Raw genomic sequence first — 26,987 nt, 5'->3', positions numbered from 1 at the left:
AACCCCAAGTGCAGGAGGCAGGAGAGGTAGGCTTGCCTGGTCCTGGGGCCTGGGTCTGGAGATTTGGATTTGGGATGGATGAAGCCTTAGCCTGGGGGCCTGGAAATGGTGTTTGAGGGAGGGAGTTTCTTACAGACCTGCCTGAGTCTCCATGAGACCGGTGGGGCAGAGGGTGTCAGGCTGATCCTTCTCAGTGTCTCCTGGCCACCCTCGCTGGCTTCATTGGGCTGTCCCAAGACAGCCACCTGCAGAGACAGAGTGGAGGTATTCAAAGGCATAGGTCCTGATACAGGACCTGGCCACTCCTGCCCCTCAGCCGGGATCTGGGATGGGAAAGGGCAGGGTGCCAGCGCTGCGCAGGGGCAGGTGAACAGGGTGGAGGAAGCCAGGCGGAGGCAGGGGTGTTAATTACAGTACAACTTTATTAATACTGGAATCTTCACAGTGCATTTGTTACTTGTAGCAGTGACTATTTAAATCGAGGGGGGAGGGGGAGGGGGCAGGGAGGAGAGGATAATTTATCCAGAAACGGACAGAAAGAAAAGAAACAAAATGGTTCAGATGGGATGGGGGTGGGGTGGGGAGAGGTGGAGGGAAGAAAGGGTGAGTAGGAACCAGGAGGGGAGACTTGGGTGGGGAAATAAATTAAAAAAAGGAACAAGTTAACAACAGCACCAGAAAAGTTACTTCAGTCAAAAGACGCTTTTGAAAAGAATATTTCTCTGTACAAAATGAAAAAAAAATGAACGTAAAGAAGTCCCCCAAACCGAAGTTTGTGATGTGGGATGGCTGGCTCGGATCCCAAGGGGGTGGGCCTAAGAGGTGGTCACTAAATGGGAGACAGGTGGTCAGGGGGATGGGGGAGTTATGTACAGCCCTGGGGTGGCTTGGAGGAGAGGGGGCACGAGTCTGGGAGGGTGGCTGTGCTATGCCCACCCCCTCCTTGAGCCTCCCAAGCCACCCCCCACCCCACCACTCCTTACCCTGCTCACATCACACATCCTGCATCTCACTCCCTCAGCCCACTTGGGTACACCCCTCCCTGGGGCTTCCCAAACTGGCCACCTGCTCTCCCGGCCTCTTCGGGCCCTCCCTTACCTGGACTCTCTCCAGGTGCCCACACTTGGGCTCTCGGGTTGGCCTGAGCATTCAGCGAGGCTGTTCTCAGACCTAGCGACTTACAGATACCATTCTCCGTCTCCCCTTGGGGAGCCTGGGGGGCTCCATCCACTCGGGGGCATCCTTGGTTCCTCAGAGCTGCCTGGCTGCCTTGCTTGGACCCCAGTTCCCTGCAGAACTGCCAGGAGCTCCAGCCTGGCGCTGAGACTCAGACCCAACCCCATCCCACCCCGACCAGGAAAAGCCTGCTCTCCTGACTGGGAGGCCCCTGCCTTGTGGTCCCACTGCCCTGTGAGCTTGGCTGCTCTCTCTGCTGGCCTGCGGGACAACAGGAAGCCCTCTGCTCGCCCCAGTCGCACCTGCTTCTACCTGCTTAGAGCTGGCATGCCTCGGTACGTGGAGGGGAGGGCACCCCCACCCCGCACCTAGCGTGGACTGGACTCCAGGGTGGGGGGTACTGCACCGGGATGGCATCTCCTCTGGCAACAGAGAGTCAAAGCCAATCTCCCTGGACCGCCCCTGCTCCCATCTAAGCAGACGTACTAGAGGCCCCACCCTGGCCCTCTCCAACCTTATTTTGGCTTTGCTCCAGAATCTGGAGAAAAAAAAACAGCTGCCCCCTGGCTTTGGGGAAGCCAATTAGGCCCTCCTTCTCCTGCCGTGGGCCCTCCAGGCCACTGCAAGGACCCCTGTCCCTCAGGCACTCTCGGACACCCTGTACCGTCCACCCTGTCCCCACACACAGTCCTTGTCCAGTCAGCTCTATTTTATTATATTCATAAAATAACCCCCCACACCCTGTGCAGTTCCAGCCCCTACCCCCACAGGTGGCCAAAACCATGACCAAAGTGCCACCAGAGTTAAAGTCTCAACATGCCCAGATGAGGACCATACATCTGACCCTCAGGCCTCTGGACTTCTTCCCTGCCCCTCAACCCTGGCTGTACCTCCCAGAGGAGGGCAAGCCAGGATGGGATCTACCTCGGGGTCCACAGCCTCTTCTGTGTGGGTTCCCAAGACTCAACTTGGGGCCTGTGGCCCTTGGGCCTCCTTCCTCCACAGCAGGCTGGGCCTCCCAACTTCAGTCTGCCCCCCAACTGCCACTCTGTGGAGCTTTTCAGTCAAATCTGACACCTTAGCCGATTGGGTGCCTGGCCCCTCCACAGACAGCCCACCTCCCTGATTGAGAGGAGCTTGGGACAGGTGCAGAGAAGGAAGGAGAGGGGCCTGGTGGAGGGCTGTGGGGGCCAGCATTCAGGAGAAGCCCCAGGCACCGCCAACTGAGGGGAGAAGTGGGGTCAGGTCAGCTAAGCTGTGGCACTTCGGGCCCAGGCCAGATGTGGAAAAGGCAGGGCCTGTGGAAGAGGAAGAGGAGGGGCAGAGCAGGTGAGAAACGTATAAAACAGGCTCCACATCCAGTTCAAGGCCTGCAGGCTCGGAGCTGGCGAGCTCTGTTAAAGAAGTCACTTCCTGTTTAAATGTGGAAATCCAAGGTGAGTGTCTCTTTCCATCAAGTGGCTTTTCCTCGCGTGACTTAAACGAAAAACCAAAAGCTTGCCTGGCTCTGCTCTTCCCTTGTTGTTGCCTTCGCTCTGAGTGGCCACTGTTCACCAGCCAGGCCACCTGCCTCTCGCGGGGCCAGAGGGCGGGAGGGCAGTGCCATCACAAGATGCGGGGTGCCGACCTGTCGTTGGTGACGGTCCTGCGGAGACGAACCCCGCGCCGGATGGCCACCAGCATGTCTTCGGCCGGGGGGTCGCCGGAGGCTGCCGGGGGCGGACTGGGCGTCTCCTCTGCGGGGGTGGCGGTCAGGGCTGTAGGGAAGGGGAACTGGCCCTCGCCCAGCGCGTGGGCGCCCGCCACCAGCTCCCCGAGCTTCTCCACCAGGCTGTGCCGGTTGGCGGCCAGCTGCTGCTGCTCGTCGTCGTCCGCCAGCCCGGGGTAGCTGGCTGCCTCTGGGGCAGGGCTGGCCCAGGCCGTGTTGGGCAGGCTCAGCCTCTTCGGTGAGGCCTTGGCCAGGTCTGGTGCCAGGGGCGAGGCGGCTTCGTCGCTGTAGAAGACGCACTCCTCGCTGCCCGCCCGTGTGGGCCCTGCGTAGCCAGGGGAGTCGGGCACTGTGGGCGTCTTCACGGGGACGATGGGCGGCCGGATGGGGATGGGGCCAGCGCTGGAGAGCGCGCGGCGCACGGCGGGCTTGGTCGAGGGCGTGCGGCGGATGGTGGCCACGCCGGGGGGAGCGCCAGAGGCGCTGGGCAGCCCCGCGGTGGAGGCCGGGCGCTTGGTCTGGATCAGGCGGCGGTAATTCTGGGCGATGTTGCTGTTGCGGGGGATGGTGGAGGACTTGTCGAACTCGGCCGGGCCCTCGCCATCTGCGTCCCCATTCACCGAGTAGCAGTCGTAGTCAGAGCCTGGGGGCACGGGATGCCGTGGGCTGGGGCCTGGGGCATGTGAAGGCCTGGTGCCCCAGCCCCAGCCCCGGGGCCTACCTTGGGAGGGGATGGTGTCCTCGGAGCAGGATGGCGTGGTGGTCTGCGTGCTGTAGCCACTGGAGTACTGCAGAGAGTCCCGGCTGCTCTTCTGGTGCTCCAGGCTCAGGCCGCGGGTCAGCACCATGGCCAGGTCACTGGCTGCCGGGGACACCTCCTCACCGTGCTGGGGGTGGTAAGACTGCGGGCTGAGGCCTGGCTCCCCGCTGCCCCCCTCGGCTCGGACTCCGGGTGGCTCCCACCAGGTGGATGGAGCTGGCCCCGAGACCACCTGCCGGGCCTCCTGGCACTGACCTGGGAGTGAACGGGGGCACTGGCTGGGCTGCCAGGGGAGCTGATGCCTACCTTGGCTGCGATGGTGGCAGGGGACATGCGTGGTCTTGGTGCCTCCTCTCCGCTGGGGCCCAGGGTGCCCCCGCTGGCCAGGCCTGGCTCTGTGTCCCGGGGGTGTTCCAGTCGGTCCTTCCTCCTCTGCAGGCTGGTGCCTGAGGGCTGCTCATGGGGACCTGCTTTGGCCCAGTCCTGCAGGGCATGGCAGATGGGTCAGGGGACCCTTGGCCTCCTGTCCACGGCTGAGGGTCCTCTCACTACAGTTGAGATACAGGGTTTTCAGGCCCGTGTGGGGCCTCAGGCTCAAGATCACTGTCAAGGGCAGAGCATGGAGGGTGCCATGACCCCTGGTTCTTGCCAATCCCAGGGGTAGGATGGCATGACTCAGGAAGGAAAGATGTGAGGTGTTGGGAGTGGCTGCAGGTGTGCCCAGGTGGCTTTTCCTGCAGGGAGCAGGCACTCTGCTCCCCACTCTGGTAGGCCCCGGACCCTCCCTGAGTCCCACTGCAGGCAGGGAGCACTGACCGAGGTGGGGGAGCTGCACTCGCTAACAGACTGGCAGGTTTCCGAGGCCTCCGAGGACGCAGAGCTGGAGGACTTCTGCCATGCAGAGGAGAGCAGGTGGGCAGACGGGGCAGGGAGGCAAGGAGAGAAGATACCTGGTCACAGCACCGGCATGCAGCAGGACATTCGAGTTCAGCACCACACCCCGCCGCCCCTGCGAGCGTCTGCAGGCCGAGCGCACACTGTGGGCACTGACCAACCCCGTGGCCCAACCCAAGAACCATAGGTTTTGAGAATGAACGACAGGACTTGTGGCTGCTGATGGCCTGGATGTGGTGGGCAAGGGAAGGAGGGACACTAGGGAGGACAGCAGGGTTGACGGTGTCCCTGTTGTCTCAGAAGGGCAGGCGTGGGGGAAGTAGGGAGTCTAGAGTTCCATCCTGCACATGCAGAGCTGAGCTGCCTGTTAGGTATCTACGGACAGGTACAATGTCGGCAACTGCATTTACAAGTCTGGAGTTTAGGGAGAAGTCAAGGTTGGAGTCACAAATCCAACAGCCTTGAGACAGAGGAAGGTCACCTTGGCAGTGAGGACAGTTAGAGAAAAGGTTCAAGGACCTCAGGCGCACCCACATTTAGTGGCTGGCAAGAAGAGGAGGGTCCGGTGAAGGAGAGTAACAAGGAACTGCCAGAGAGGTGGTTAGAAAACCATAAGCAGACGATGTCACAGAACTCAGAAGGACCTGCCCGTGAGGAGGAAGGATGGTCAGCAGTGCTGAAGCTGCTGGGGGTCCATCAGAGGGCACAGAGGCATCGTGGACACCTCAAGGACTATTTCATAGACTGGGGGGGGGGGGGGGCGCAAGTCCACTTTTGAGTGGACCGAGTGTACAGGGGAGACTGCTGCTTTGGCCGGCTGGGGGGAGTAGGTGCCATGGGAAACCCCCAACTGCAAAGAAAACACAAGAATGAAGGGGCGCCTGGGAGGCTCAGTTGGTTAAGTGTCTGACTTCGGTTCAGGTCATGATCTTGTGGTTTGTGGGTTTGAGCCCCATGTCAGGCTCTGTGCTAATAGTGCAGAGCCTGCTTGGGATTCTCTCTCCCTCTCTCAAAACAAATAAACTTAAAAAAAAAAAAAAAGAAAGAAAGAAGATAAAAGCAGCCAGGGTGGGCACAGGACCACGAGGGCTCCTGGGGGCACATGTGGAGTGCAGCACAGTGGTTGGGAGACTGGACAAGGGGCCAGGTGGAGAGCTCACCCTGTGATGGGGTCCATTATTACGGCACCTCTGCCCTGTCAAATTCTCCAAATCATCCTTAATTTAGATACTGGGATATTTCAGTTTGTGATGAACCAAGGTCACCAAAACAAAAGGAAACAAAGCATCACAGGTGAGGATTCAGATGAAGCAAGCAACAAATTTGGATGTTTATCAATGTAATTGTTAAAGCAAAAACCAATGGAAAAAGCACTTGGAACAGTCAGTGGAAAAATTTAGGGCTAATTCATGAACAAACACTTAAACAGGGCTAGACGAGAGCTTCCTTATCTGATAAAGGGGATCTTCAAAAATATCAATACCTTTTCCTCCAAGGATGGGAAAAAGATAAGGATGCCCAGGATCGGGATGCCTGGGTGGCTAAGTCAGTTAAGCGTCCGACTCTTGATTTTAGGTCAGGTCACTATCTCAGTTTCGTGAGAAACTGTGATGGTGCAGAGACTGCTTGAGGTTCTCTCCCTCCCTCTCTCTTTGCCCCTCCCCCTCTCTTTGCCCCTCCCCTACTCGCAATACATCTCTCTCAAAATAAACAAACTTAAAAAAAAAAAAAAAAAAGATGGCTACCATCACCATTTCTGTTCAACATTGGAAGTCCTAGCAGGCAGTAAGGCAAGAAAAAGCAGTAAAAAGCAAAAGGATTGGAAAGGAAGAAAACAGTGGTCATTATTTGTAAAAGACATGATTGTTTTTATAGGTAGAATATTCAAAAGAATCTATAATTATCAGACCTGATAAGTGATTTTAATATAACTTAATAAAATCAATTTACCAAAATAAAAAAAAAAAATCAAGTTTCTAAATATCAGCAGCCAACAAAAAAAAATCCGACAAAGCCAATATAATTTAAAACAGCATCAATAAACATCAACTACCCAAGAAAATCCAGTGAAAGATGTGCAAGATCTTTACATGCAAACTGCAAAACCTTACTGAGAAAAGGAAAAGCCAAAATAAATGGACAGATTTATGCAATCCCAGCCAAAACCCCAGGAGGTGTTGTTACTGTTTTTTTGATGGAAACTGAGAAGCTGGTATTAAGGAATATAAGGAATTACCAAGGCCAAGGTGATACTGAAGAATAACAAAGCTGGAAGACTTCTGTTACCAGATATCAAAAATGTTTATAAAGTTACAATAATGAAGACCAGTATGGTATTGTAAAAGAGCACAATTCAACCAACAGAACAATATAAACTTCCTCGGGTGCCTGGATGACTCAAGTTGGTTAAGTGTCCAACTTTGGCTCAGCTCATGATCTCAGTTTGTGAGTTCGAACCCCACATCAGGCTCGCTGCTGTCAGCACAGAGCCAGCTTCCGATCCTGTGTCCCTCCCCTCCCCCCTTTCAAAAATAAACATTAAAAAAAATTAAAAAAAAAAAAAAAACCACAAACTTCCAAAACAGCTACAGGTATACAGGTAACACTGCAGTGCAGGGGGGAAAAGATGGCCTTTTCAATCAATTGCTATTTAGATATCTGTATGGAAAAAAGGACCCCCATCTCATACGCCCCCCCGTGCCCCCCCCCCATCAATTCCTGATGAGCTGCAGATCTAAATGAAAAAGGTAAAAGAAAAAGGCTTTCAGAGGAAAATGTCTTTGTGACCTTAGAGTACACAAACATATCTCAAGATACAAAAAGCACTGGAAATTTTAAAAAATGAATACACTGGACATCCATTAAAATTAACAGTTTTACAAAGATGTAAAGGATCTGTTTGCTGAAAACCATAGAAAGCTTATGAAGGAAATTGAAGAAGACACAAAGAAATGGAAAAACATTCCATGCTCAGGGATTGGAAGAATAAATATTGTTAAAATGTCAATACTACCCAAAGCAATCTACACATTCAATGCAGCCCCAATCAAAATTGCACCAGCATTCTTCTTAAAGCTAGAACAAGCAATCCTAAAATTTGTATGGAACCACAAAAGGCCCCGAATAGCCAAAATAATATTGAAGAAAATCAAAGCATCACAATCCCAGACTTTAGCCTCTACTACAAAGTTGTACTCATCAAGACAGTATGGTATTGGCACAAAAACGGACACACAGACCAATGGAATAGAATAGAGAACCCAGAATTGGACCCACAAATATATGGCTAACTAATCTTTGACAAAGCAGGAAAGAGTATCCAATGGAAAAAAGACAGTCTCTTTAGCAAATGGTGCTGGGAGAACTGGACACCCACATGCAGAAGGAAGAAACTAGACCACCTTCTTAAACCATACACACAAAAAAACTCAAAATGGATGAAAGACCTGAATGTGAGACAGGAAAACCATCAAAACCCTAAAGGAGAAACGAGGAAACAACCCCTTTGACCTCTGCTGCAGCAATTTCTTACTTGACACATCTCCAAAGGCAAGGGAATTAAAAGCAAAAATGAAGTATTGGGACCTCATCAAGACAAAAAGCTTCTGTACTGCAAAGGAAATAACAAAACTAAAAGGCAACCCACGGAATGGGAAAAGATATTTGCAAATGACATATCGGATAAAGGGCTAGTATCCAAAATCTATAAAGAAGTTACCAAATTCCACACCTGAAAAACAAATAATCCAGTGAAGAAATGGATAGAAAGCATGAATAGACACTTTTCTAAAGAAGGCATCCAGATGGCCAACAGACACATGAAACAATGCTCAACGTCACTCCTTATCAAGGAAATACAAATCCAAGCCACACTGAGATACCACCTCACGCCAGTCAGAGTGGCTAAAATGAACAACTCAGGAAACTATGGATGCTGGCAAGGATGTGGAGAAAGGGGAACCCTTCTGCACTGTTGGTAGGAATGCAAACGGGTGTAGATGCTCTGGAAAACAGTGTGGAGGTTCCTCAAAAAATTAAAAATAGATCTACCCCGTGGCCCAGCAATAGCACTGCTAGGAATTTGCCCAAGGGATACAGGAGTGCTGATGCATAGAGGCACATGTACCCCAATGTTTACAGCAGCACTTTCAACAATAGCCAAATGAAAAGAGCCTAAATGTCCATCAACTGATGAATGGATAAAGATGTGCTTTATACAGACAATGGAATACTACTTGGCAATGAGAAAGCATGAAATCTGGCCATTTGCAGCAGCGTGGATGGAACTGGAGCATATTATGCTAAGTGAAATAAGTCAGAGAAAAAAACACATACCGTATGTTTTCACTCATATGTGGATCTGGAGAAACTTAACAGAAGACCATGAGGGAGGGGAAGGGGGAAAAAAAGTTGCAGAGAGGGAGGGAGGCAAACCATAAGAAACTCTTAAATACAGAGAACAAACTGAGAGTTGATGGGCGCTGGGGGAGAGGGGAAAGTGGGTGATGGACACTGAGGAGGACACTTACTGGGATGAGCACTGGGTGTTGTATGGAAACCAATTTGACAATAAATTATATTAAAAAAGATAAAATTAAGAATTTTAGATCATTAAAAGACCCAATTAAGAGTAAAGGCTCCGAGAAAACCCCAGATGAAGGAGTGGTGTTGTATCCATAATACATAAGGAGTTCTAGGATCAATAAGAAAAAAAAAAAAAAACAACTTAGTAGAAAAATGGGCAAAAATCTGAATAGGTCCTTCGTAAAAGAGGACAGCCAAGTGGCCTTCAGAAGTAGGAAATGGTGTTCAATCTCATTCCTCATTAGGGAAGGACGAATTTCAAACACAGGCGCTACCACTATACACCCCCCAGAAGGGCTTAAATGAAAAAGATGCAAAATACCAAGGGCTGGTGAGGATGAAGAACAGCAATAAACCATTGCTATGGTATTCTTGCCAGAAATGTATGACCTCCATCTAATTATGTGAAGACACAGGACACACCCAAACTGAGAGACGTTCTATAAAATAGCTGACTGGTATTCTTCAAGAGCATCAAAGACCTGAAAGAAGAAGGGCTGTAGAGGTGTTACAGACTGGAGAAGCCCCAAAAGATACAACAATTAGATGCGACACAGGGTCCTGCGCTGGATCCTGGACTCCTGGACCAGAAAAGGGATCTGAGTGAGAAAACGGGCAACATTTGGAAAAAGACCATAGGTTAGTTAATAGTATTGTGCCAGTGTTCGTTCCTGGTTTGGTAGCTACATAACAGGTTAACATTAGGGGAGCTTGGGAGGAGCAGGTGGGAACTCTGTACTTTTTTTGCAACTTTTCTACAAGACTGAAATTATTTCAAAATAACAGTTTAGAAAAAAGCCTTAATGGAAAGGTTAAAAAGCTGTAACCTAGAGTTGAAAAGTAAATTGGAAGACAGACCTGACTAAATGATCCGGAACATCATACCTAGAGGCGGGGAGCAGGAAAATGTGATAACTGAGAGAACGATACACAGAAGGATAAATGAGAAGGTCCAGCAACACACTGAATTGGAATCTCAGAAGGAGGGAACAGAGAAATCATGGCTGAAAATTTCCAGAACACGTGAAAGACATGAATATGAAGATACAGGAATACAAACCCATCAAATGAGACTAAATAAAAACAAATCTGCAACTAAGCACAAACTGAAGAGCAAAGATCTTACAAGTGACCAGGGACGCAAAGGCGCAACAATCTGACTGATGGCAGACCTCTCAATCGACAATGGAAGCCAGGACACAGTGGAAAAATACCTTCCAAGTGGTGGAGAGACAATAACTGTCACATCAGAATTGTGTCCCTGGCAACACTTTCAAGAAAGACGACAAAAGGAAGCATGTTTACAGATTTAAAAAACCCCCGAGAATTTACCACTACGGATCTATTCTAAAAGAACTTCTAAAGGATGTGCTGTATACTTCAGAAAGAAGAAGAGTTAAGGTATAAGAACAAATGATGAACAAAGAAATGTGTAAACATATGGGTAAATCTAGACAAATACTGTATGCACAAAATAATAGTAAAGTTAAGAAAATAAGTGTCATGTGGTGCCTGGCTGGCCTAGTTGGAGCGTGAGACTCTTGATCTCAGGGTTTGAAGTTTGAGCCCCACAATGGGTGTATAGATTACTTAAAAATAAAATCTTTAAAAAGGAAAAAGAAGGAGAAGGAGAAGAAAAATGTCATCTGTGAGTGTTATAAAAAAGTAGAGAATAATATATATTAGCTTATAAGTTGGGAGAACCCACTGGTGACTAAAGTTAAAATATGTATTGAAGTCTTTGAATTATTCAGGAGTTGGGGTTAAGAATGCATGGTAAAATTTCAAGATATCCTGTAAAAGAAATACAATATAACTTACAGTTTAGTAGAGGGAAACAAATGAGAGAGGGAAAAAAGTAAAGGACAAGGGAAGAGACATAAGAAGCACAGAAAAAGTAGAATGTATAAAAAGACAGGAGTCCAAATATGTCAATAATCACAATAAAGAGAAGTAGACTAAAAATGCCAAATCAAAAGATAGAGATTGTCAGACTGGATAAAAGAGAATCTAGGCATCTGTTGTTTATAAGAGACTCATCTAAAACATAAGGATATAGTGAGTTTAAAAGTAAAGAGATGGGAGGGGTGCCTCGGTGGCTCAGTCGGTTAAGCCTCCAACTCTTTTTTTTTTTTAATTTCTTTTAACATTTATTCCTTTTTGAGAAACAAAGACAGAGCATGAGTGGGGGAGGGGCAGAGAGAGAGGGAGACACAGAATCAGAAACAAGCTGCAGGCTCTGAGCTGTCAGCACAGAGCCCGATATGGGGCTTGAACCCATGAACTGCGAGATCGTGACCTGAGCCGAAGTCGGACGCTCAACCAACTGAGCCACCCAGGTGCCCCAAGCCTCCAACTCTTGATTTCAACTTGGGTACTGATCTCACAGTTCCTGGGATCCAGCCCCACAGGGGGCTCTGCACTGACAGCATGGAGCCTACTTGGGATTCTCTCTCTCCGTCTCTCTCTCTCTGCCCCTCCCCTGCTCTCTTTCTCTCTCTCTTGTGAAATAAACAAACATTAAAAAAATAAAACAGCTGGGAAATGGTAATATAAATCTTGAACAGGATAAAGCTGAGATAGCTGTAGTAATATCAAACGAAACAGGCTTTTAGAAAGCATTGTAAGGAACAGAGGATCATCATGTTAGAAGATTGAATTCACTATGAAGACTTAATATTTTAAACTTGCCTGCACCTAATAAAACAGTCTCAAAATATGTACAGCAAACATGGATGGAACTATATGGGAGAAATTAACAAATCTAAAATTTTTCAGTTATAAATAGGTGAAGCTGATAGGAGTGAATGAGAAATAGGTAGAATTGGTCAGTGCAGACAACCTTAAATTACCTCGTGAAGGAAGCTAGGTGACTGGAGGATAACATGGAAGGAAGGGAGGGCTTTTAAGATGCGTGATACTAAGAGTGCCTGGGTGGTTCAGTCGGTTAAACGTCTGACTTCATTCAGCTCAGGTCATGATCTTGGGGTTCACGAGTTCGAGCCCTCCATCGGGCTCTGTGCTGACAGCTCAGAGCCTAGAGCCTGCTTTGGATTCTGTGCCTCCCTCTCTCTCTGCCCTTCCCCACTTGTACTCTGTCTCTCTCTCAAAAATAAATAAAACGTTAAAAAAATTTAGAATGCGTGATACTGGAGTTCTTTTGTGTACTGACGGGAATGAGCCCGCAGGGGAGAGAGACTGGAAGTATAATAGGGACATCTTTGAGCAAAAAAACCAGCAAAACATAAAACGCTCAGTCCAAATGGGGGCACTAGCCTTGATGGGGGAGGAATAGCAGACTGTATCCAAATGTAGTCACTCCTGATACCCTGAGGATAGCCCCCTGGGCAGGTGGCCTGACCTCCCTTTGTTTTCTACTGTGGCCCCTGTGTTTGCCCATCTCACTGAGGCTGTAAGGATCTGAGCCTTCATCTGAGGAGATTCGTGGACCAATCTCTGGGTTCAGAGTGAGTTGGCCCAAGTGTGCAGAAGCAGGAGGATGTCCTGGGGCTCCTGGGGATGCCTCCTAGGACCAGCCACCTTGTCACAATAAGCCTAATGCAGGGGGGGAGGGTCACAAGTGATCAGAGCTGCTAAGCTGCCCCCTTGGGGTCCCATGGCTGGAAGAAGGCGGTAGGTAAGGAATCAGGAAATGAGGAGGTAGTGGGGCCACAAAGCCCCTTGCTGACATGGCTGTGGCAGATGCTGACTGCTCTAAGACCTTCCCCACCTCTCCTTAGCCAGGTTGGTCCCCAGTGAGGTGGTCCTGGGGACCTCCCGGCCAGTCTCAAGAGCTGTAGGCCCTGCAGACACCCTCTCACCTGGCTGGTGATGTCTGAAGGCATGGGTGAGGGGGGCTTGGAGTAGGTGGCATCCTGGGAGACGAAGCCAGAGTCGTGGGAGGAGACGCTGGAGAGTCGGGCGGTGGTGGCGGCTGGCTGTGCCAGGCTGCGGTAGCGACAGGTGGAACTGGGTGAGTATGTTTGGGCACCCCCAGGCCATGGGGCTCCGCCACCCTTGGCACTGCTACTGCTGCTGGGGGCACTGGGGGAGTGAGGGAAGGGGTATGGCAGCCAGACGGGGAGACAAAGGTGTGTGTGGAGGGGAGGGTGACAGACGAGGGTGGAGGAGAGAGGTGAGGGGCAAAGGAAGGAAAAGACAATGTCAGACTACAACTCCTTAGACCCAGGTGCCACAGAAGAGCTGGATTCTGGGACAGGGCAGGGCCTGGGCAGGGGATGGCACACCAGAGCTGGCCCAGTGCCTGCCCCCAGAGCACCCCAATGCTCCAGGGTGTGCCCAGGGCCGAGCAGTCTCTTTGCCTCCTACTCTGCCTTTAAGAACAGCAGACCTTGGGTTGGTGATGGAGAAACTGAGTCACTAAACATCAACCTCGTCCCAGTTGGGCTGGAACCTGACACAAGTCTGATCATTTCCGGACTGCCTCGTCAAAGTCTGGTATTTGCCATCCAATCCTAACTGGATGTCTAGCATGCGGTGACGGTCCGTGTGGATTCTGGAGCCACCATTGTCCTCACTCCCTTCGCCCCCTGGAGGGTGTCCAGCCCTCTGCAGCTCATATCCCCTGTGCAACCATTTCACTCTCGGGTAATGTTCCTGGCAGTTGAAGGCTGCCTTCTTTCTGAGCCTGACCCTGAAGCTCCTCAGCTCGTACCCTTGGTCATGGGTGTCCTCTGCAATCAACCCTCCCTGCTGTGACGGCCACCTGCCTGGGGTCCAGCAAACCCAGACCCTCCTCCCTATACAGGAGCTGCCGATAGCTGTGCTTGGCTTACTTCTCATGCCCAGGTGCTCAGCCAGAGGTGATTCTGGGGAAAGGGAGCCTGGCGCAGAGGGGCCTCCCCTCACCAATAAGTCACTGTGTGCTCACTGCCCTCACACCTGCAGAACCTTGAATCTTAAATGTCTCCTCCAAGTCCTGCCCTGGGGACAGCCCTGGAGGCATCCCTGATCCTGAGCCTGCATGGTGACTGAGTGAGACTTCAGGGGCCAGCACGGGCACAGGTTGCATCCAGGAAGCAGCCAGGTTAGAGTGTCCCTTACCTTGTGGCCTCAGCACACCTTGCCAGAAGACTCTGTGCCCCTCCCTGGTCTTAGGTTCTTATTACTATCCTCCCACCCCCACTGACTCTGCTGGGCCGGGCAGAGCCTAGTAGTGAAATTATGGGACTCTGTGCCTCAGTTTCCCCTTCTGTGAAATGGAGACAACACCACACCTGATACGGTGGTGTTAGGATTCAATGAAGAAAATGCACAAAGCGTTTAGCATGGCAACTGGCACATAGTTATTGCTCTGTAAACGAAACTGCTCCTGCCCCCTGCTTCCTGCTAGCACATGCCTGTACTGGCAGCAGTCTCGAGATACGGGTCCATTTGTCCTCTACGCTCACAAATTCCTTGGTGACGCAGTCGGGTGAATTCTGAGGCCCTGAAGCGATTTCTGATTTGCTGAGAGCTTACCCATTCCCTCTTGGGGTGTCCCTGCCCCTCTGTTCCCGTCAGTCCCGCACTGACCTGCACATGCTGGACTTGCGAGAGCCGGAGCCGCTGGGCGATGATGGGGGGGTCTGGTACGACCAGCTATAGTCAGAGCCCTTCAGGTCTTTGATCACCTGGACAGGGACATGGATGCAGGTCACTGGAGGCAGCCCAGCCCGTTTTCTGGAGGACCCCCAGAGGGCTGGTAGCCCCTACCCACCCCCCGCCCCCGTCCTCCCTATTGAGAGCCAAGCCCCAGCAGGAGACCCCCAGGGGAGTCTGAAAGCAGGACTGCCAGATGGCGGAGTGGAGGGGACATCAAGGGAGACTGCCCTCTCTGCTTCCCAGGGATGCTGTCCCCAGAACTCACTGGCAGAGGAGCCAAGAGAGTGACCATGAGGGACACCATGGGGTTTAAGTCCTGGCTCTGCCGTGCCCCTTGGGCAAGTTCCTGGAACCTCACTGAGCCTGTTTCCTCCCGTGAGGTGCCCCCAATGGTTCTTGTCTAACAGCGCATCGGGGTGATTCAACGAGACGGCCGGGGAAAGTGGTGGGCACACAGCGCCCAGTGAGCAACACCACAGGCCTGTCAGATGGGACTGATCCTGGTGCAGGGGGAGCGCTGTGGGGAGCTGAGCAGGGTGGCCCGCATGGGCAGGTGTGCCTGTTTGTGTGCCTGGGAAGGTACTGGGTCCTGGGTGTGGACGGAGGTAGGAGTCACCAGGTCTGGCCTGCTCAGGTGGAGCCTGTGGGCAGACACAGGGCCAGGCCCCACGGGACTTCCACCCGTCTGCTCTCAGACTGAGGCCTCCACTGGGTCCTGGGCACACCATCCCTCTCCTGAACAGGTGCTCCCGGTTGTCCCACCATGCATGGTGGGACCTGTCTGGTTCTCTGTCCCCTTTTTTCCTCTACTGTCTCCAACTAATGGCAGGCCATCCCTTCCCCTGCCCCCCAGTCCCATGGCTGGCCGAACCTGCTCACTGGCGGGCGGCAGCTTGTGGGGCTCCGCAGTCAGCACCACCAGGTCGTCGATGATGCCCTGCAGGTGGGTGATCTCTCCCAGCATGGTCAGCTCGCCATTCTGAGGAAGCAGCGGGTCAGACCCTCTGGCCCTGCCCCTGCCCCCCACCCTGGAGGAATGAGCCTCCTCTGGCCTTTCCTCTCTCATCCAGTGCTGCTTGGGTCTGAGGCAGCCTGGGCCTGGACACCCAGGGGTTGGTGTGACCATACGTTCAGACCAAATTAGTGCAACACGAGCTACGAGCTGTGTCTTTGGGCTACGAGCATGTGGCTCTGAGGGTACCCAGCCAGGCATCACTGAGAACTGGCTTTTCTCAGGGGTCAAGTGGTCCACCACAGGCATGGCCCAACCTGCGGGGGCCTCCGAGTCACCCCTAAGGACTCCCACCAATGGCTCCCACATCTTGCTTCTTGGGATTTCCTGAGATTCCTGGAAACTCTTCAGCTAGCCCCATTGTGGGGATGCTCAAACACCTCTCTGAGGGACCCACCACCACAGGCTGCAGGAAAGTGATGAAGGTACAGAAACGGCCGCGCTCCTCGATCAGGGCCCGGCGCACCGCCTGCTTCTCTGTCTCCTCCAGCAGCAGGTACATGTCGTTGACGTCCTGCAGGGCACTGTCCAGCTGGGGCTGCAGATCTCCTTTCCCTGGAGGGGTTGGGAGGAGAGGCCGCGCTGGGGACGCCGGCCCGGCTCGCTGTGTGCATGGCTCAGGCCCCGTGGTGGTGTCCCCCGGTGTGGGGCTGGGCCCTGCCACGGGGGCCAGGGGACCAGGGAGGGCAGCCGGGACTCTAGGGCTTGTGCAGGGGTGGGTCCCAGAGCAGGCAGAGTGGACAGACACGGACACAGCAAAGACACCAAAGCTGCAAAGCCACCCAGGACCTGGAGCGGGCAGAGCTCAGGTGAGCCCAGCGGAGGCCTCCACAGCTGAGACTTCCAACCCCTTGGTTGGACAGCCTCACTGCCCTTGGGCCGGCACCACCTCACCTCACCTCACCGGGAGAGGGTGGAAGCAGGACAAAGTAGAGCCCGGGGACTCAGCTGTAGGCCAGGCCACTGAAGGGTGTGGGGGGAGGGGGGTGGGGTAGGGGTGGGGGGGTAAGGAGAGCTAGGGGCTGGGCCCTGGGGGAAGGGAAGGGGGTCATTTCAGTATGGGCTCCCACTCAGCTCAGGGAGCGATGCACAAGGACAACAACGGCAACACAAAGAAGCAGCGAGAAAGACAGAGAGAGGCAAGAGGATGATGTAGAGATGGTGAGTCAGGAAGTGAGAAGGCAACAGGTGACCGGGCGGGCCTGGGGGAAGTGGGGCAGCCAGGGCCTGTGCCCCCCACCCTGCCCGGCCCAACCCCTCTTGGCCTGGCAGACTGACCCAGCAGTGGCCTGGGACTCATCCCTGGCCAGGGGCCCCCAGGGCCCCAGGGGGACTATGCCCCAGGCCCCTCCCTCGATGGACCGACCGCTTTCCTCGCTCCTCCTTGGCCTGGAGAGACTCCTTCCAATGGCCCTGAGCTGGGGGAGACAGACAAATGGGACAAGGACGGGAGGAGCGGCTGGAGGGAGGGACATTTGACTTACCAAGTAGCTCTACAGGAAGGATGTGGGAGGAGGAGAGGAGGAGAGACAGAGAAAGAAAGAATGTGTGAAAGACAGCCGGATGGATAGAGCCGCTCCTGGGGCAGGGGTGTGGGGTGCCTGGGCCTATTGGGCCTCCTGCTGCCTCCCTGAAAGGGGAAGGCCTGGTGGACCAGGTCTGGGGTGCAGGGAGGCTCCCTCGGTCCCACCCAGCAGGTTGGAGGATCCTGTGTCCAGGATAGGGCCCCTCCGGCCAGTATGACCCCCTGGGGTACTCCATAGGGTATGGGGGTATACCAAGCGGGGCCCCCCGCGGGGCTATGCTTCCATGGGCAGCCGTGGGCTCTACCTTTGCGCGCTTTCTTCTGCAGCTTCAGCGTGTCTGAAGACTTCTTCTTGATCTCGTGCCGGGCTCGTTTGTATTCTGTGCAGGGGATGAGAAAGGAATGCTGTCATGTGGGGCTCCGCACGATGGGGACAGGAGGCCCCAGCCCCAGCCCCGAGCCCACCTTTCGCGTGGTCCTTGTCCAGCTGGTTGGCTGACTTCTTCCAGTCCTCGATGCGCTCCTGCAGCGGGTTGATGAGGCTCTCCAGCAGCGCGCTGTGGGTGGGGTGTGAGGGTCAGGGCCACCAGGGGACGGTCTCACTGCGTACCCACTCCCGCCCACCCGCGGCGCCCACTCACTTGGTGAATTGCCGCAGCTTGGTCTCGATGCTGCGGTGGCGCATGCACATGCGCGTGAGCGCTGAGCCAATGTCCCGTGTGGCCCCTGGCGAGGCAAGCGGGCAGCGTGGGAAGGGGCCCGCCGGGTCTTCTGCAGTCCCAGCCTCGGCCACGAGGTGGCGCGCCGGCCCACGAAGGCCGCGCTCGCAACCCGCGCCCCGCCCCCAGCACCAATCGGTCCCGCGATGGATGGATCCGTGCGGGGGGGGGGGGGGGGGGGGGGGGGGGGGGGATTTGAGCGGTCCTCAGTATTTGCCGCGACTCTCCTCTCTGCGGGACCAAGGCCCTGCCCGTCCCGGCGGTGCCCGCCTGCTGCAGCTGCAGGTGTTCTGGTGGTCAGGCCAGCGCTAGAGGCTGTGCAAAGGGCCTGCCCAAATCCCCTCCAGCCCTCCCGGAATCTCCTCCAGGTGCCAGAGGCAGGCGTGAGAGTGCAAGGGCCCGCGCAACCTTATTTCTCACCACCTGAAAGTGAGAACTACTTGAACTAGAAGGCAGAAGAGACGCCAAAGCCAACGGGGAGTGCTTGCCTGCCCCCGTGTGCTCTAAGACAGGCAGATGAGGGGGTGAGACGCCATAATCAGACTCACTGTTACAGAAGGCTGGACAACTGTGGTCGAGCTGGCGGCCCATAGCAAGAACAGAAGCCCCCCTGCCCACCCCCGTGTCATCCCTGTCACCGTTCTCCCACTCTTGCTTGTATGCCGCTAGTGATAAGAGGCTCACTCTCTACACAACCAGCCCATTTCATTAGGGAACGGAATTTAAGGTCCCACCTCTGGGCTGGGTGTCCTCTCCCTCACTCATCCTCCACTCAGCCTTTCCCAACCTGGGGCAAACCCAACCTCCAGCCACACCCCCTCCCCACCTCGGGTGTTGGTGGCCATGTCGGCCACTTTCTGAAAGGCATCCAAGAAGGCCACAGCAGCCAGCACAGTGGTCCTGGGGAGACAGAGAGTGGGATGTTCTGTGGGTGAGGTGTCCTCTCCGCTGCCCATCCCCTCCCCAGCTGGGGCACCCTCAGCAGCCTCACCTCAGCTGGGAATGCAGCTTGGTGGCCTTGGAGTTGAAGTCTTCCCAGATGGGATAGGAGCTCTGCCGGGGAGATGGGAGAGGAAATCAGACACCATGGATAGGCTCCCCACACGCCTCCATCCAGACTCTTGGCAGTTTCTGAGAGAGTGGCCCCGCCCCATGGAGAGGGAGGCCGCTGGCCCCTCTGGGATGACAGAAGACCAAGGTCAGAGCCATGGGACATGAGGAAGGCCTGGCCCTGGGAACAGGTGTTTTTGGTCATTCCTCCCTCCCTGTCAGGAAGTCTGGCCTAATGTCTACAGCGGCCACCGTTTTGGCCCACATCCTCCCTCAGGGGAGACGGAAACAGAAATGGCAGGTCCTGTACCCTCTGGGCTCCCCTGGGTTCTGGCAGGGATTCTGGGCTAAGCAGCATGAGGGGCACTGTGTCCCTCTGGACACAGGTGACGTAGTCCACATGACACGAGGGCAGGGCTCAGGCATGCCAGGTCTCAACTGGGGGCCCCCACCCTGTGCTCCGGAAGCTGCTACCAGCCAGGCCACCCATCCATCCCAGGCTAGCAGCAGTGATTCCCACGTCCAGGGAGGCTGTGACTGCTGCAGGGCCCAGCCAGCCCGCCCGGGACAGCCAGGCCCCAGGCTGAATGGGGCCTTGTGTGGCCAACAGAGCCACCTTTCTCCACCCCCGGCTCCCCTCCCCTCCTGGGGACACAGTGTGGCCTTTATCCCAGCCTGGCCCAAAGCTCTGAGTTGGGAGGGGGTTTCCCAGTAGGGAGGCTGGACTCTTGGCGACCAAGTTGTCCAGTCTGATCAAGGGGCTTTTCTGGCTAATGGGCCTTCCCATGGCTGTCGGGTCCTGGAGAAACCTCAGCCGTGGCCTGATGGCCTTGTGGAGGTCCTGATGCTTGAAGGGGAGCCCAAGGCCAGCAAAGCACCAGCCCCCAAGGGCCTCTAACCCTCCTTTCCATGTAGGATGAGGTGCTGGGGAAATAAGGAAGGCAGAGACCCCAACCCTCAAGGCTTCAGAAGGAGGCTCTGCCAGACTGGAACCCAGGGGCAGGTTCGAGATAGCTTCTCTAGCTGAGGACAGCCTGCAGGGGTGGAAAGGAAACACAGCAGCTTCTGACAACCTTAGAAATTCCCTCCCTGCCCAGCCCAGCCCCGCCAGTGCCCAGGGAAAGCAAATATTTGAGAAGTTCACACAGGCTGGAGAGGAACGTGGGTGCAGTTCAGGGTAAAGGAGCCCGGTAGGTTGCCCCTGGAAATCCCAAGGAGCTGACCCTCCCCTTGGCACCCTCAGGAGTCTTCTGAGGGGTGGCAGCCTCACACCACCTCGGCACTCCAGCCCCGAAGCCCTGCTAAGACCTCCAGGGAGATGAGACAATGCTGAGGGGACAGGGATCCAGAAACAGTCGTCCTGACCTCCAGGAAACCTTCTCAGCTCCTCAGCAGCCTTGGAGCACAAGGGACTGGGAGAAGCTGGGGACAGACAAGTTCCTACCCCATTCAAGTCCTTAGGCTGGGGCCCGTCACTCCAGCCTCCAGCCGGTCAGGCTCACTGCATCCCAGACCGTCACACCCGCAGCTCTCCCAGTGCAGCGGGGACAAGACAGGACTTGGGGGAGGCCGGGCCCAGCTCCTCCTCAGCAGAGGGACCTGAGCACCTTGGTCTCTGAGGACCGAAGCAGCCAGTGTCCCTGGGGAGAGTCCTCAGTCTTCACCTGGGCCCCTGCCCTCACCTTGGCTGTGCCGTGGCTGTCGGGCTCTAAGACTCTGGGTCACTACCACTAGTGACAGCGACTGCCACTGCTCGTCAAGTGGCTGTGGTAGGCCGCGCACCCCGCGAAGACCTTTTCATTGTGTGGTCGCGTCGGATCGGGTATTTCACAGGGCAGTCCTGTGAAATAAATCCGGCTGTCGCCCCCACTCTATCGTTCAGGAAGCTGAGACTCAGAAAGATGAACTGACTTGCTAAAAGCCACCAAGTGGGAGGGGCAAGATCTGATCCCACGTCTGACGAGTCACTCCACCGACTTCCAGGGGTACAGAGAGATGAACATCCGGGCAGCAAGGGTGGGAGGCGATGGGAACTGCAGGGACGGGAGAAACGCCCTTTCTGTCCCCAGTGCAGTGGGCTGTGCTGGAGGGGAGAGGTCACATGCTCACCACTGGAGGTGCTCAAGTGGACCGGACAAGACTGACGCAGAGGCCGCAGGACACCCGGCCCTCGGAGACTCTGTCTCTGACCTGGTGGTGGTTTTAGTCCCGACACGGGCTGTCTGGGTGAGCGACCCATGCTGTGATCCCTGAGAGAGGGCTTTTTGGGTGACCCCGGGCTAGGGCCCCTCTCTGAGCCTCAGTTTCCTCACCTGTCAAATCGGGGGCGGGGAACCGCACCAGGGGTCAGTGTGGAGACTCACGGAGGCAGGGAAAAGGAAACGCACAGCACAGCGCCCAGTATACAGTAAGCGCTCAGTTAATGCTGGCTAAAAAACAGGGGATGCGTGACCCCTGCCTCTCTGAGAGAAGCCCCTCCCACCCAGCAGGGCTGACGTCCAGGACACACTCCCCACTCTTGAGAGGACAGGCCTAGTTTATGGCCCCATTTTCTGGATGGGTCAGTGCTGAGTGGAGGCCACCTTCACTCATGTGGAAGGTGTTTCACCCGCCCGGTCCTGCCATCTTGGGCAAGTCCCTGCCCCTCTCTGGGCTTTGGTGGGCGGCATGGCATCCAAGAGGCATCAGAGTGGTTAAATGAGGCACAGAAGGCAGGGGAAGCTCCCGAGGGCCCCTCTCCAACCCTCAGCTGTGCCCTCCTCCCGGCCCTCAGGCTCCAGGTGCAGCTTGAGGAGGCTTCACTCCCCGCTATGCTGCCACCCCCAGCCAGAGCGTGCGCTTACAAGGGGCTGTCCTGGGGCTCGTGGACATGCCGTGGACAGGCCTCGGGGGCAAGTTCAATCTCCTCAAGTCAGCCGCCTTCCTCTATGGAAGCCCCTGCTGCTTCTGTGGCTCAGATCACCGAGGGAAATGGCCAGAAATTGTACCCCCCACCCCCTCCCGCCCCATGCAATCCAGGGGATGGACCTCCAGGTGACCCAGTCCCCTGCTCTGTCCCTGGCCTGAACACATGCACGTGTCATAGGTGAGTATCAGTACTTGACATCACCCCAGGTGAAACCTTTCCCAGTTCGCCTCCACAAGTCAGAGAATCCTGCCTGCAATCTGCTGTAGTCTGATCCCAAAGTCCCTTGCAAATTGCCTGGAAAGGGAGGGAGAGTCCTGCCCCTCTTCTCTGAGCAGAGAAGCTGCTGCTCTCTGCAGTGTTACGGGGAGGCTGCCAGCGGGAGGAGGGTGTGGGAAGGTCCCATTCTCTGCCAGCCCTGGGAGTAGCTGGGGGGAGGGTGGTCCGGGCTGCCTGGTCCCAGGAAGGGATCCCGGTGCCAGGCCTGTGACGTCCACAGCACAGGAGGGCCTGCCGAGGGCAGCGAGGCCAGAACTTCTGAGGGCTGGCAGAGGGGCTCACGGGTAGAGTTGCAAAGGATGGAGGTCTCAGGGGAGCACCCTATGGTGGGGGGTGGGGGACGCCTATATGCTGCCAGCCCTGTGGTCCAAGGTGAGGATGGCCTCAGGCCTCTTCTGAGGGCTGGGGCTGCTCCCCTGGCAGCACTGGGAGCCTCTGGTGGAAGGGCCCGCCTGGGCACTGTGGGGCTAGCTGCACCCGTGTGTGGTATGGCCTCCTGGGCCTGTGAGGTCACCGTGGGATTCTGTTGTGTACTTGGGAGTGTGCGATAGGCTTCAAAGGTGGGGGCTCTCAGGTGGGGGCTCTGAGGAGTTCACGTGAAGAGCCCAGTGCTCTCCCCCGCCCCACAATCCTGCCTCAGAGGAGAAGCGTACTAGCGTTGTTCCTCTACCCCCCCCCCCCCCCCCGCCCCCCGCGGCCTCCCACCGCCATCCTGTCACTGGAGCTCGAACCCCTCTCTGCCTAGTCAGTCTGGGCCAGGCCTGCTAAACCCTGGCCTCTCTGGGCAAAGGATCTCTCTTGCTCCGCGGATCAACAGAGAGGGGTGAGGTCAGGGAGAGTCGGACAGTCTCCTTAATGACCTTGAGCCATTCCCAGGCCTCAGTTTCCCCACCTAGCGAGCTAATGGTGGGCCAAGAGTTGGTGGCTGGCTCCTGTCTGGTATTGGCCAATCAAAGGCTGGGGGGTGGGGACCGGTGCTGAAGGTCTGGGATGGTAGTAGGCTCCCCCTTGGGGTTGCTCCAGAAACCCGAACCCTCTTCCTTTTTCCCCCCCAAGGTGAGGACAGAGGCCTAGGGATGCAGAGACAGTCAGCTTGGAGACCTTGGAGTCCTGCAGCTTCCTAGGGCCTGTTGCAGGAGATCTGGGGGTTGGGGGTGGGGGTGTGGGGGGGTGGTGGCAGTCACAGGGTCGAGAGCGGAGACCGAGGCCGGCGGAGAAGGAGTTAATGGTTCTCCGCTTTATTATTTTTCCCTGCTTTGGCGGTGACAGCATTGTCTGGGCTCCAGGGCCGTCGGGGCGGGTGTGGGGGTGGGGGTGGGGGGCTGGGGAGGGTGCACAGTGGTGGTAGGGGGCGGAGGCCGGCGAGACCCCGGACCCATTAAATTTAAGGCCTTAGGGTCGACCCCGGAGCGAAAGCCCATTCATGATTTGGGGGTTGGGGGCGCAGAGAGCCCGCGTGTGCGCAGGCTCCGGTTGGGACCCCACGGGGGCGCTACGACCCGGGCGACCTCGGGTACAGACCAGGGGCGCCGCACGGACACCCTGACACACAAACACCCACACCCCTTCAGACGGGCGCCCCGAGACCCAGGCGCACAGCAGACGCAGGCCGGACACGTTCAGACAAGGACACACACACATCGCGGCGCGATGCCCGAATGCCCGCCGTCACTCGTCCCCAGAGGGGACCCACATCCGCACCCGCGCGCCCGCGGGGCGGCCAGCTCCGCCGTACCCCGTTACCTTCATGTCGTTGACGATGGCCTGAAAGAGCCCGCCCAGGGCGCCGCACTCCTTCTCCGCCGTCTCCATGCTCGGGCCGGGCCGGGCGGCAGCGGCGACGGCGGGCGCGGGCAGGGGAGCAGGGCGCCGGCAGCCAAGGGAGCCGGGCGCGGCGGGCGCTCGCTCCGAGGCCGGGCCGGGCCTCCGCCTCCGGGCGGCGCTCAGCGGCCGGCCGCGCGGAGCTCCGGGGTGGCGGGCCGCGGCGGGGCGGCGCGGGCCATGGCGCGGCGGGGCGGGCGGGCGGCGCGGGGGGCGCGGCGCGGGCAGCTGGCGGCGCGGCCTCGGCGCGGGGACTGGAGCGGCGGCGGTAATCCGAGCCGCCGCGGCTCGGGCGTCACGTGGGTGCGGCGGAGGGAGGACCGCGGCGGGGGGGGGGGGGGTTGGGGGGGGCGGCGGCGGGCGAGGGCTGTGGGAAAGGCCGGCCGGGCGCAGGCCCATTCAGCGCCGGAGCCCGGCTTTGAAACTCGAGCCCGGGCGCAGCCAGAGTGGCCGGGCGAGCGGGGCCGGCGGGCGCGGGCGCCACCACGGGCCGGGGGCGGCGCTGGGGCGGGGCCCGCCCGGCTGCCTGACGGGAGAGGACCGGCGGTTGGGTGCCTGCCTCCCGAGAAGGGGCTCGGCACCACCTTCCAGCCCGTGGCCTCGGGCCGGGGTCTTCCCGCGCTTTTAGCGGACGGGCGGAGGGCTGGGCTCCTCCGGGCGCATCCCGCGGGCGCGATACACGACACACAGCGGGGGACGCACGGGCGTCAGCCCGCCCTGGGACATTTCGTCCCAGGCACTGGCGAGTTCGGACGCTCCTCCAAAAGCTCTTTGGCCGCTCTTTCAGGCGGTGCCGAAGCCGCTCGCACGAGGGTCTCCAGGCTGAGCTTTTAGGGTAGTCGTTACCTGGTCGGGCAACCTGCTTACTCGGCAGTGGGGGCGGGTGTTGGACCAGCTGAGCAGAGGTGGGCTGCCGTCCCCAGTCCCCGACGCCCGGGTACACGTGCGTGGAGACGCACGCGTGTTCACGTGGACGACGGGTCCAGTACGGCCTGTCGTCCTGGAGACTCCAGGCAGGGAAACCCACCCTCGCCTCGCAAGGGGCCGGGGGCCCAGAGGGCAAAAGCTCGCAGAGCTCATTCTCCCAAACTCCAGGGACCACCCCTAGAGCCACCTGGGAGCTCATTAGGCCAATTAGACGCTTCCCAAAGCCTGGAGTCAGGTGCTCTGGCCTGATGGTGTGTGTTGAAGCTTATTTAGCCAAATCAAGGGGGTGGGCACCTGGAAGGCCTCTTTCCCTCCCTGCACTGGCCTGGCTGGGCCTTCCCTTCCATTTCCTGTGATGCGCTGCGTGCAGTGAGCGCCCTTTCATTCCGAAACTCAAGATTTGGTTTTGTTCAATGTGGACGTGGGGCATCACCATGGGGGAATCTGGATGGAAAAGTCAGAGTAGGTGCCTGGGAAGGTAGGGTTCAGGGTTCCAGGCCAGCCCAGTGCTTGGTGGTCTCCAGGAAGGGGTGCATCCTAGAGGTGAGAGCTGGGACCCAAGGACACACCCATCAGGGACTGTGTAGTGACCAGCCTTTCCAGGTGCAGCCAGCATTCCCTGGGGCCACCATGAGTCCAGCACTCCAGGGCAGGCAAGAAGGTCCTGGAGCATCTGCGGTATCAGGCAGGGAGCAGGTGCCCGTGGGAAGGAGCAAGCTGGTGCAGGTTGAAGGTTTTCTGTCACTTCTTTATTGGGGCAGGGGGGTGTGTCATTCATATGGACTTCTGTGCTGGCCTCTAGTTGCAGACAGGTATGCATACTCCTAAGTACACACATCACTCAAGGCCAGGGCTCTGGTGGGCTGGAGAGGTCAAGCTCTTTTACAAGAGGATATTAGAAAGAGACCAGTTCCAGAGAATGGGTGGTGTCTGAGGCTTTGGCCCACCCGGGTGGGAAGCCAGCTCTGTCTGAATGCCAGGGTGCAGCTGACAGCACTGGGGGCCCAGGGGGCTGGGCTATGAGAGGAGCTTGGATGGACAGCCTCTGTCCCCCCAACCCCGCGCTGGTGGCCAGGCCCAGCCCTGCCCTGCCCTTGAGGCAGGTCTCCGAGCTCCTCAGGGAGCCCGAAGACCCCAAATGCTCCGTGGGGCCACTCCTTGGGCCCTTCTCCAGTCAGGCATCAGAGGACAACCCTCCGGTCCAGGTGGTCCCCACGCCCGCTCCGCTGGTGCCTCACTTCCAGGTGTTTCTTCTGGACCTTCTCAAAGTGCTGCAGCAACTCTGCATAGTCAATACTGGGGGAATCCGCTTTCTGCGACTTGGGAGCTGCCTGCGGACTGTCTCTGGGAAGAAGGAGAAGGGCTCGGTATCAGTCTCAGCATACATGGCAGGGAGCTGGGGGCAGGCAGCGCTGGGCATAGGACGGGGAGGGTCAGGGCAGGGTCACAGGCTGATGGAGCTTAACCTTGGCGAGTCTGTCTGCCTCAGGCCCGGTAACCCTTGCCCAACAGCCCCAAAGTAGGGGAGCCTCATGAACATCCCCTCCCCCTCAGCTGCTGGGACCAGTCAACACTGCTGCTTGGATATGGCCTTCAGTCTGTGGGCTGACGACGGGGCCCAGAGCAGGCATCGCATTGGGAAGCATTTCCTGTTTACGACTGGCTCCCTTTGGGGTGAAAGCCAGGGCTAGCAGCCAGCCAGGAAGCCAGCTGGGGCCTGGAACAGGGTCCAGGGAGGAGGGGGAGGAGGCAGCCTGGCCCTTTCTCTGGGGGCCGGACTAGGCCTACAGACAACAGGGATTGTCTACTGCTGAAGAGTCTCTACTGGGCCTTCAGCTTGGCAGGACATCTCTTATTGAGTGTTGGGGTCCAGAGGCCTGCAGTCATTCCCTGTCCCTGGAGAAGGAGAGCTGGTCTCACCACTGGGCGTGCTGACGGCTCCTACAACTCCTGCTGCGACCACCCTCCCTGGTTGCTCTGTACAGCTGCACAAGTTGTGCAGCGCACAGCCACAGTGTACCTG

General features: G+C 56.6%; 2 protein-coding genes across 4 annotated transcripts in view; both read right to left on the bottom strand.

The window, feature by feature from the left end:
• Positions 1–402: 402 nt before the first annotated feature.
• MTSS2 (MTSS I-BAR domain containing 2) lies at positions 403–24,228 on the bottom strand. 3 transcript variants are annotated; one of them, XM_019455327.2, is made up of 14 exons: positions 23,960–24,227; positions 18,974–19,035; positions 18,809–18,882; positions 17,905–17,989; positions 17,729–17,820; positions 17,569–17,643; positions 16,136–16,293; positions 15,598–15,705; positions 14,658–14,755; positions 12,944–13,070; positions 4,461–4,535; positions 3,951–4,127; positions 3,606–3,771; positions 403–3,527 (listed from the first exon to the last, which is right to left on the bottom strand). In XM_019455327.2, the coding sequence occupies exons 1-14, from the start codon at positions 24,026–24,028 to the stop codon at positions 2,782–2,784; spliced, it is 2,112 nt and encodes a 703-aa protein (XP_019310872.1). In that variant the 5' UTR covers positions 24,029–24,227; the 3' UTR covers positions 403–2,781. The 3 variants fall into 3 exon arrangements, with proteins under 3 accessions (XP_019310872.1, XP_019310870.1, XP_053762636.1); XM_019455325.2 differs by having other exon boundaries at positions 12,944–13,166; positions 23,960–24,226; XM_053906661.1 differs by lacking the exon at positions 4,461–4,535 and having other exon boundaries at positions 12,944–13,166; positions 23,960–24,228.
• A 1,463-nt stretch (positions 24,229–25,691) lies between these two features.
• VAC14 (VAC14 component of PIKFYVE complex) overlaps positions 25,692–26,987 on the bottom strand; it is a 102,035-nt gene continuing 100,739 nt past the window's right edge. The window contains exon 19 of the mRNA XM_019455336.2: positions 25,692–26,308. Coding sequence (XP_019310881.2) covers positions 26,146–26,308 — 163 coding nt within the window. The 3' untranslated portion in view covers positions 25,692–26,145. The remainder of the gene's footprint in view (positions 26,309–26,987) is intronic.

The sequence above is a fragment of the Panthera pardus genome, unplaced genomic scaffold (assembly GCF_024362965.1).
Source record: "Panthera pardus isolate Hobbes unplaced genomic scaffold, ASM2436296v1 HiC_scaffold_19, whole genome shotgun sequence".
Classification (NCBI taxonomy): domain Eukaryota; kingdom Metazoa; phylum Chordata; class Mammalia; order Carnivora; family Felidae; genus Panthera; species Panthera pardus.
The sequence above is the reverse complement of the archived record's forward strand: the minus strand, read 5'-3'. Positions and strand labels throughout refer to the sequence as shown.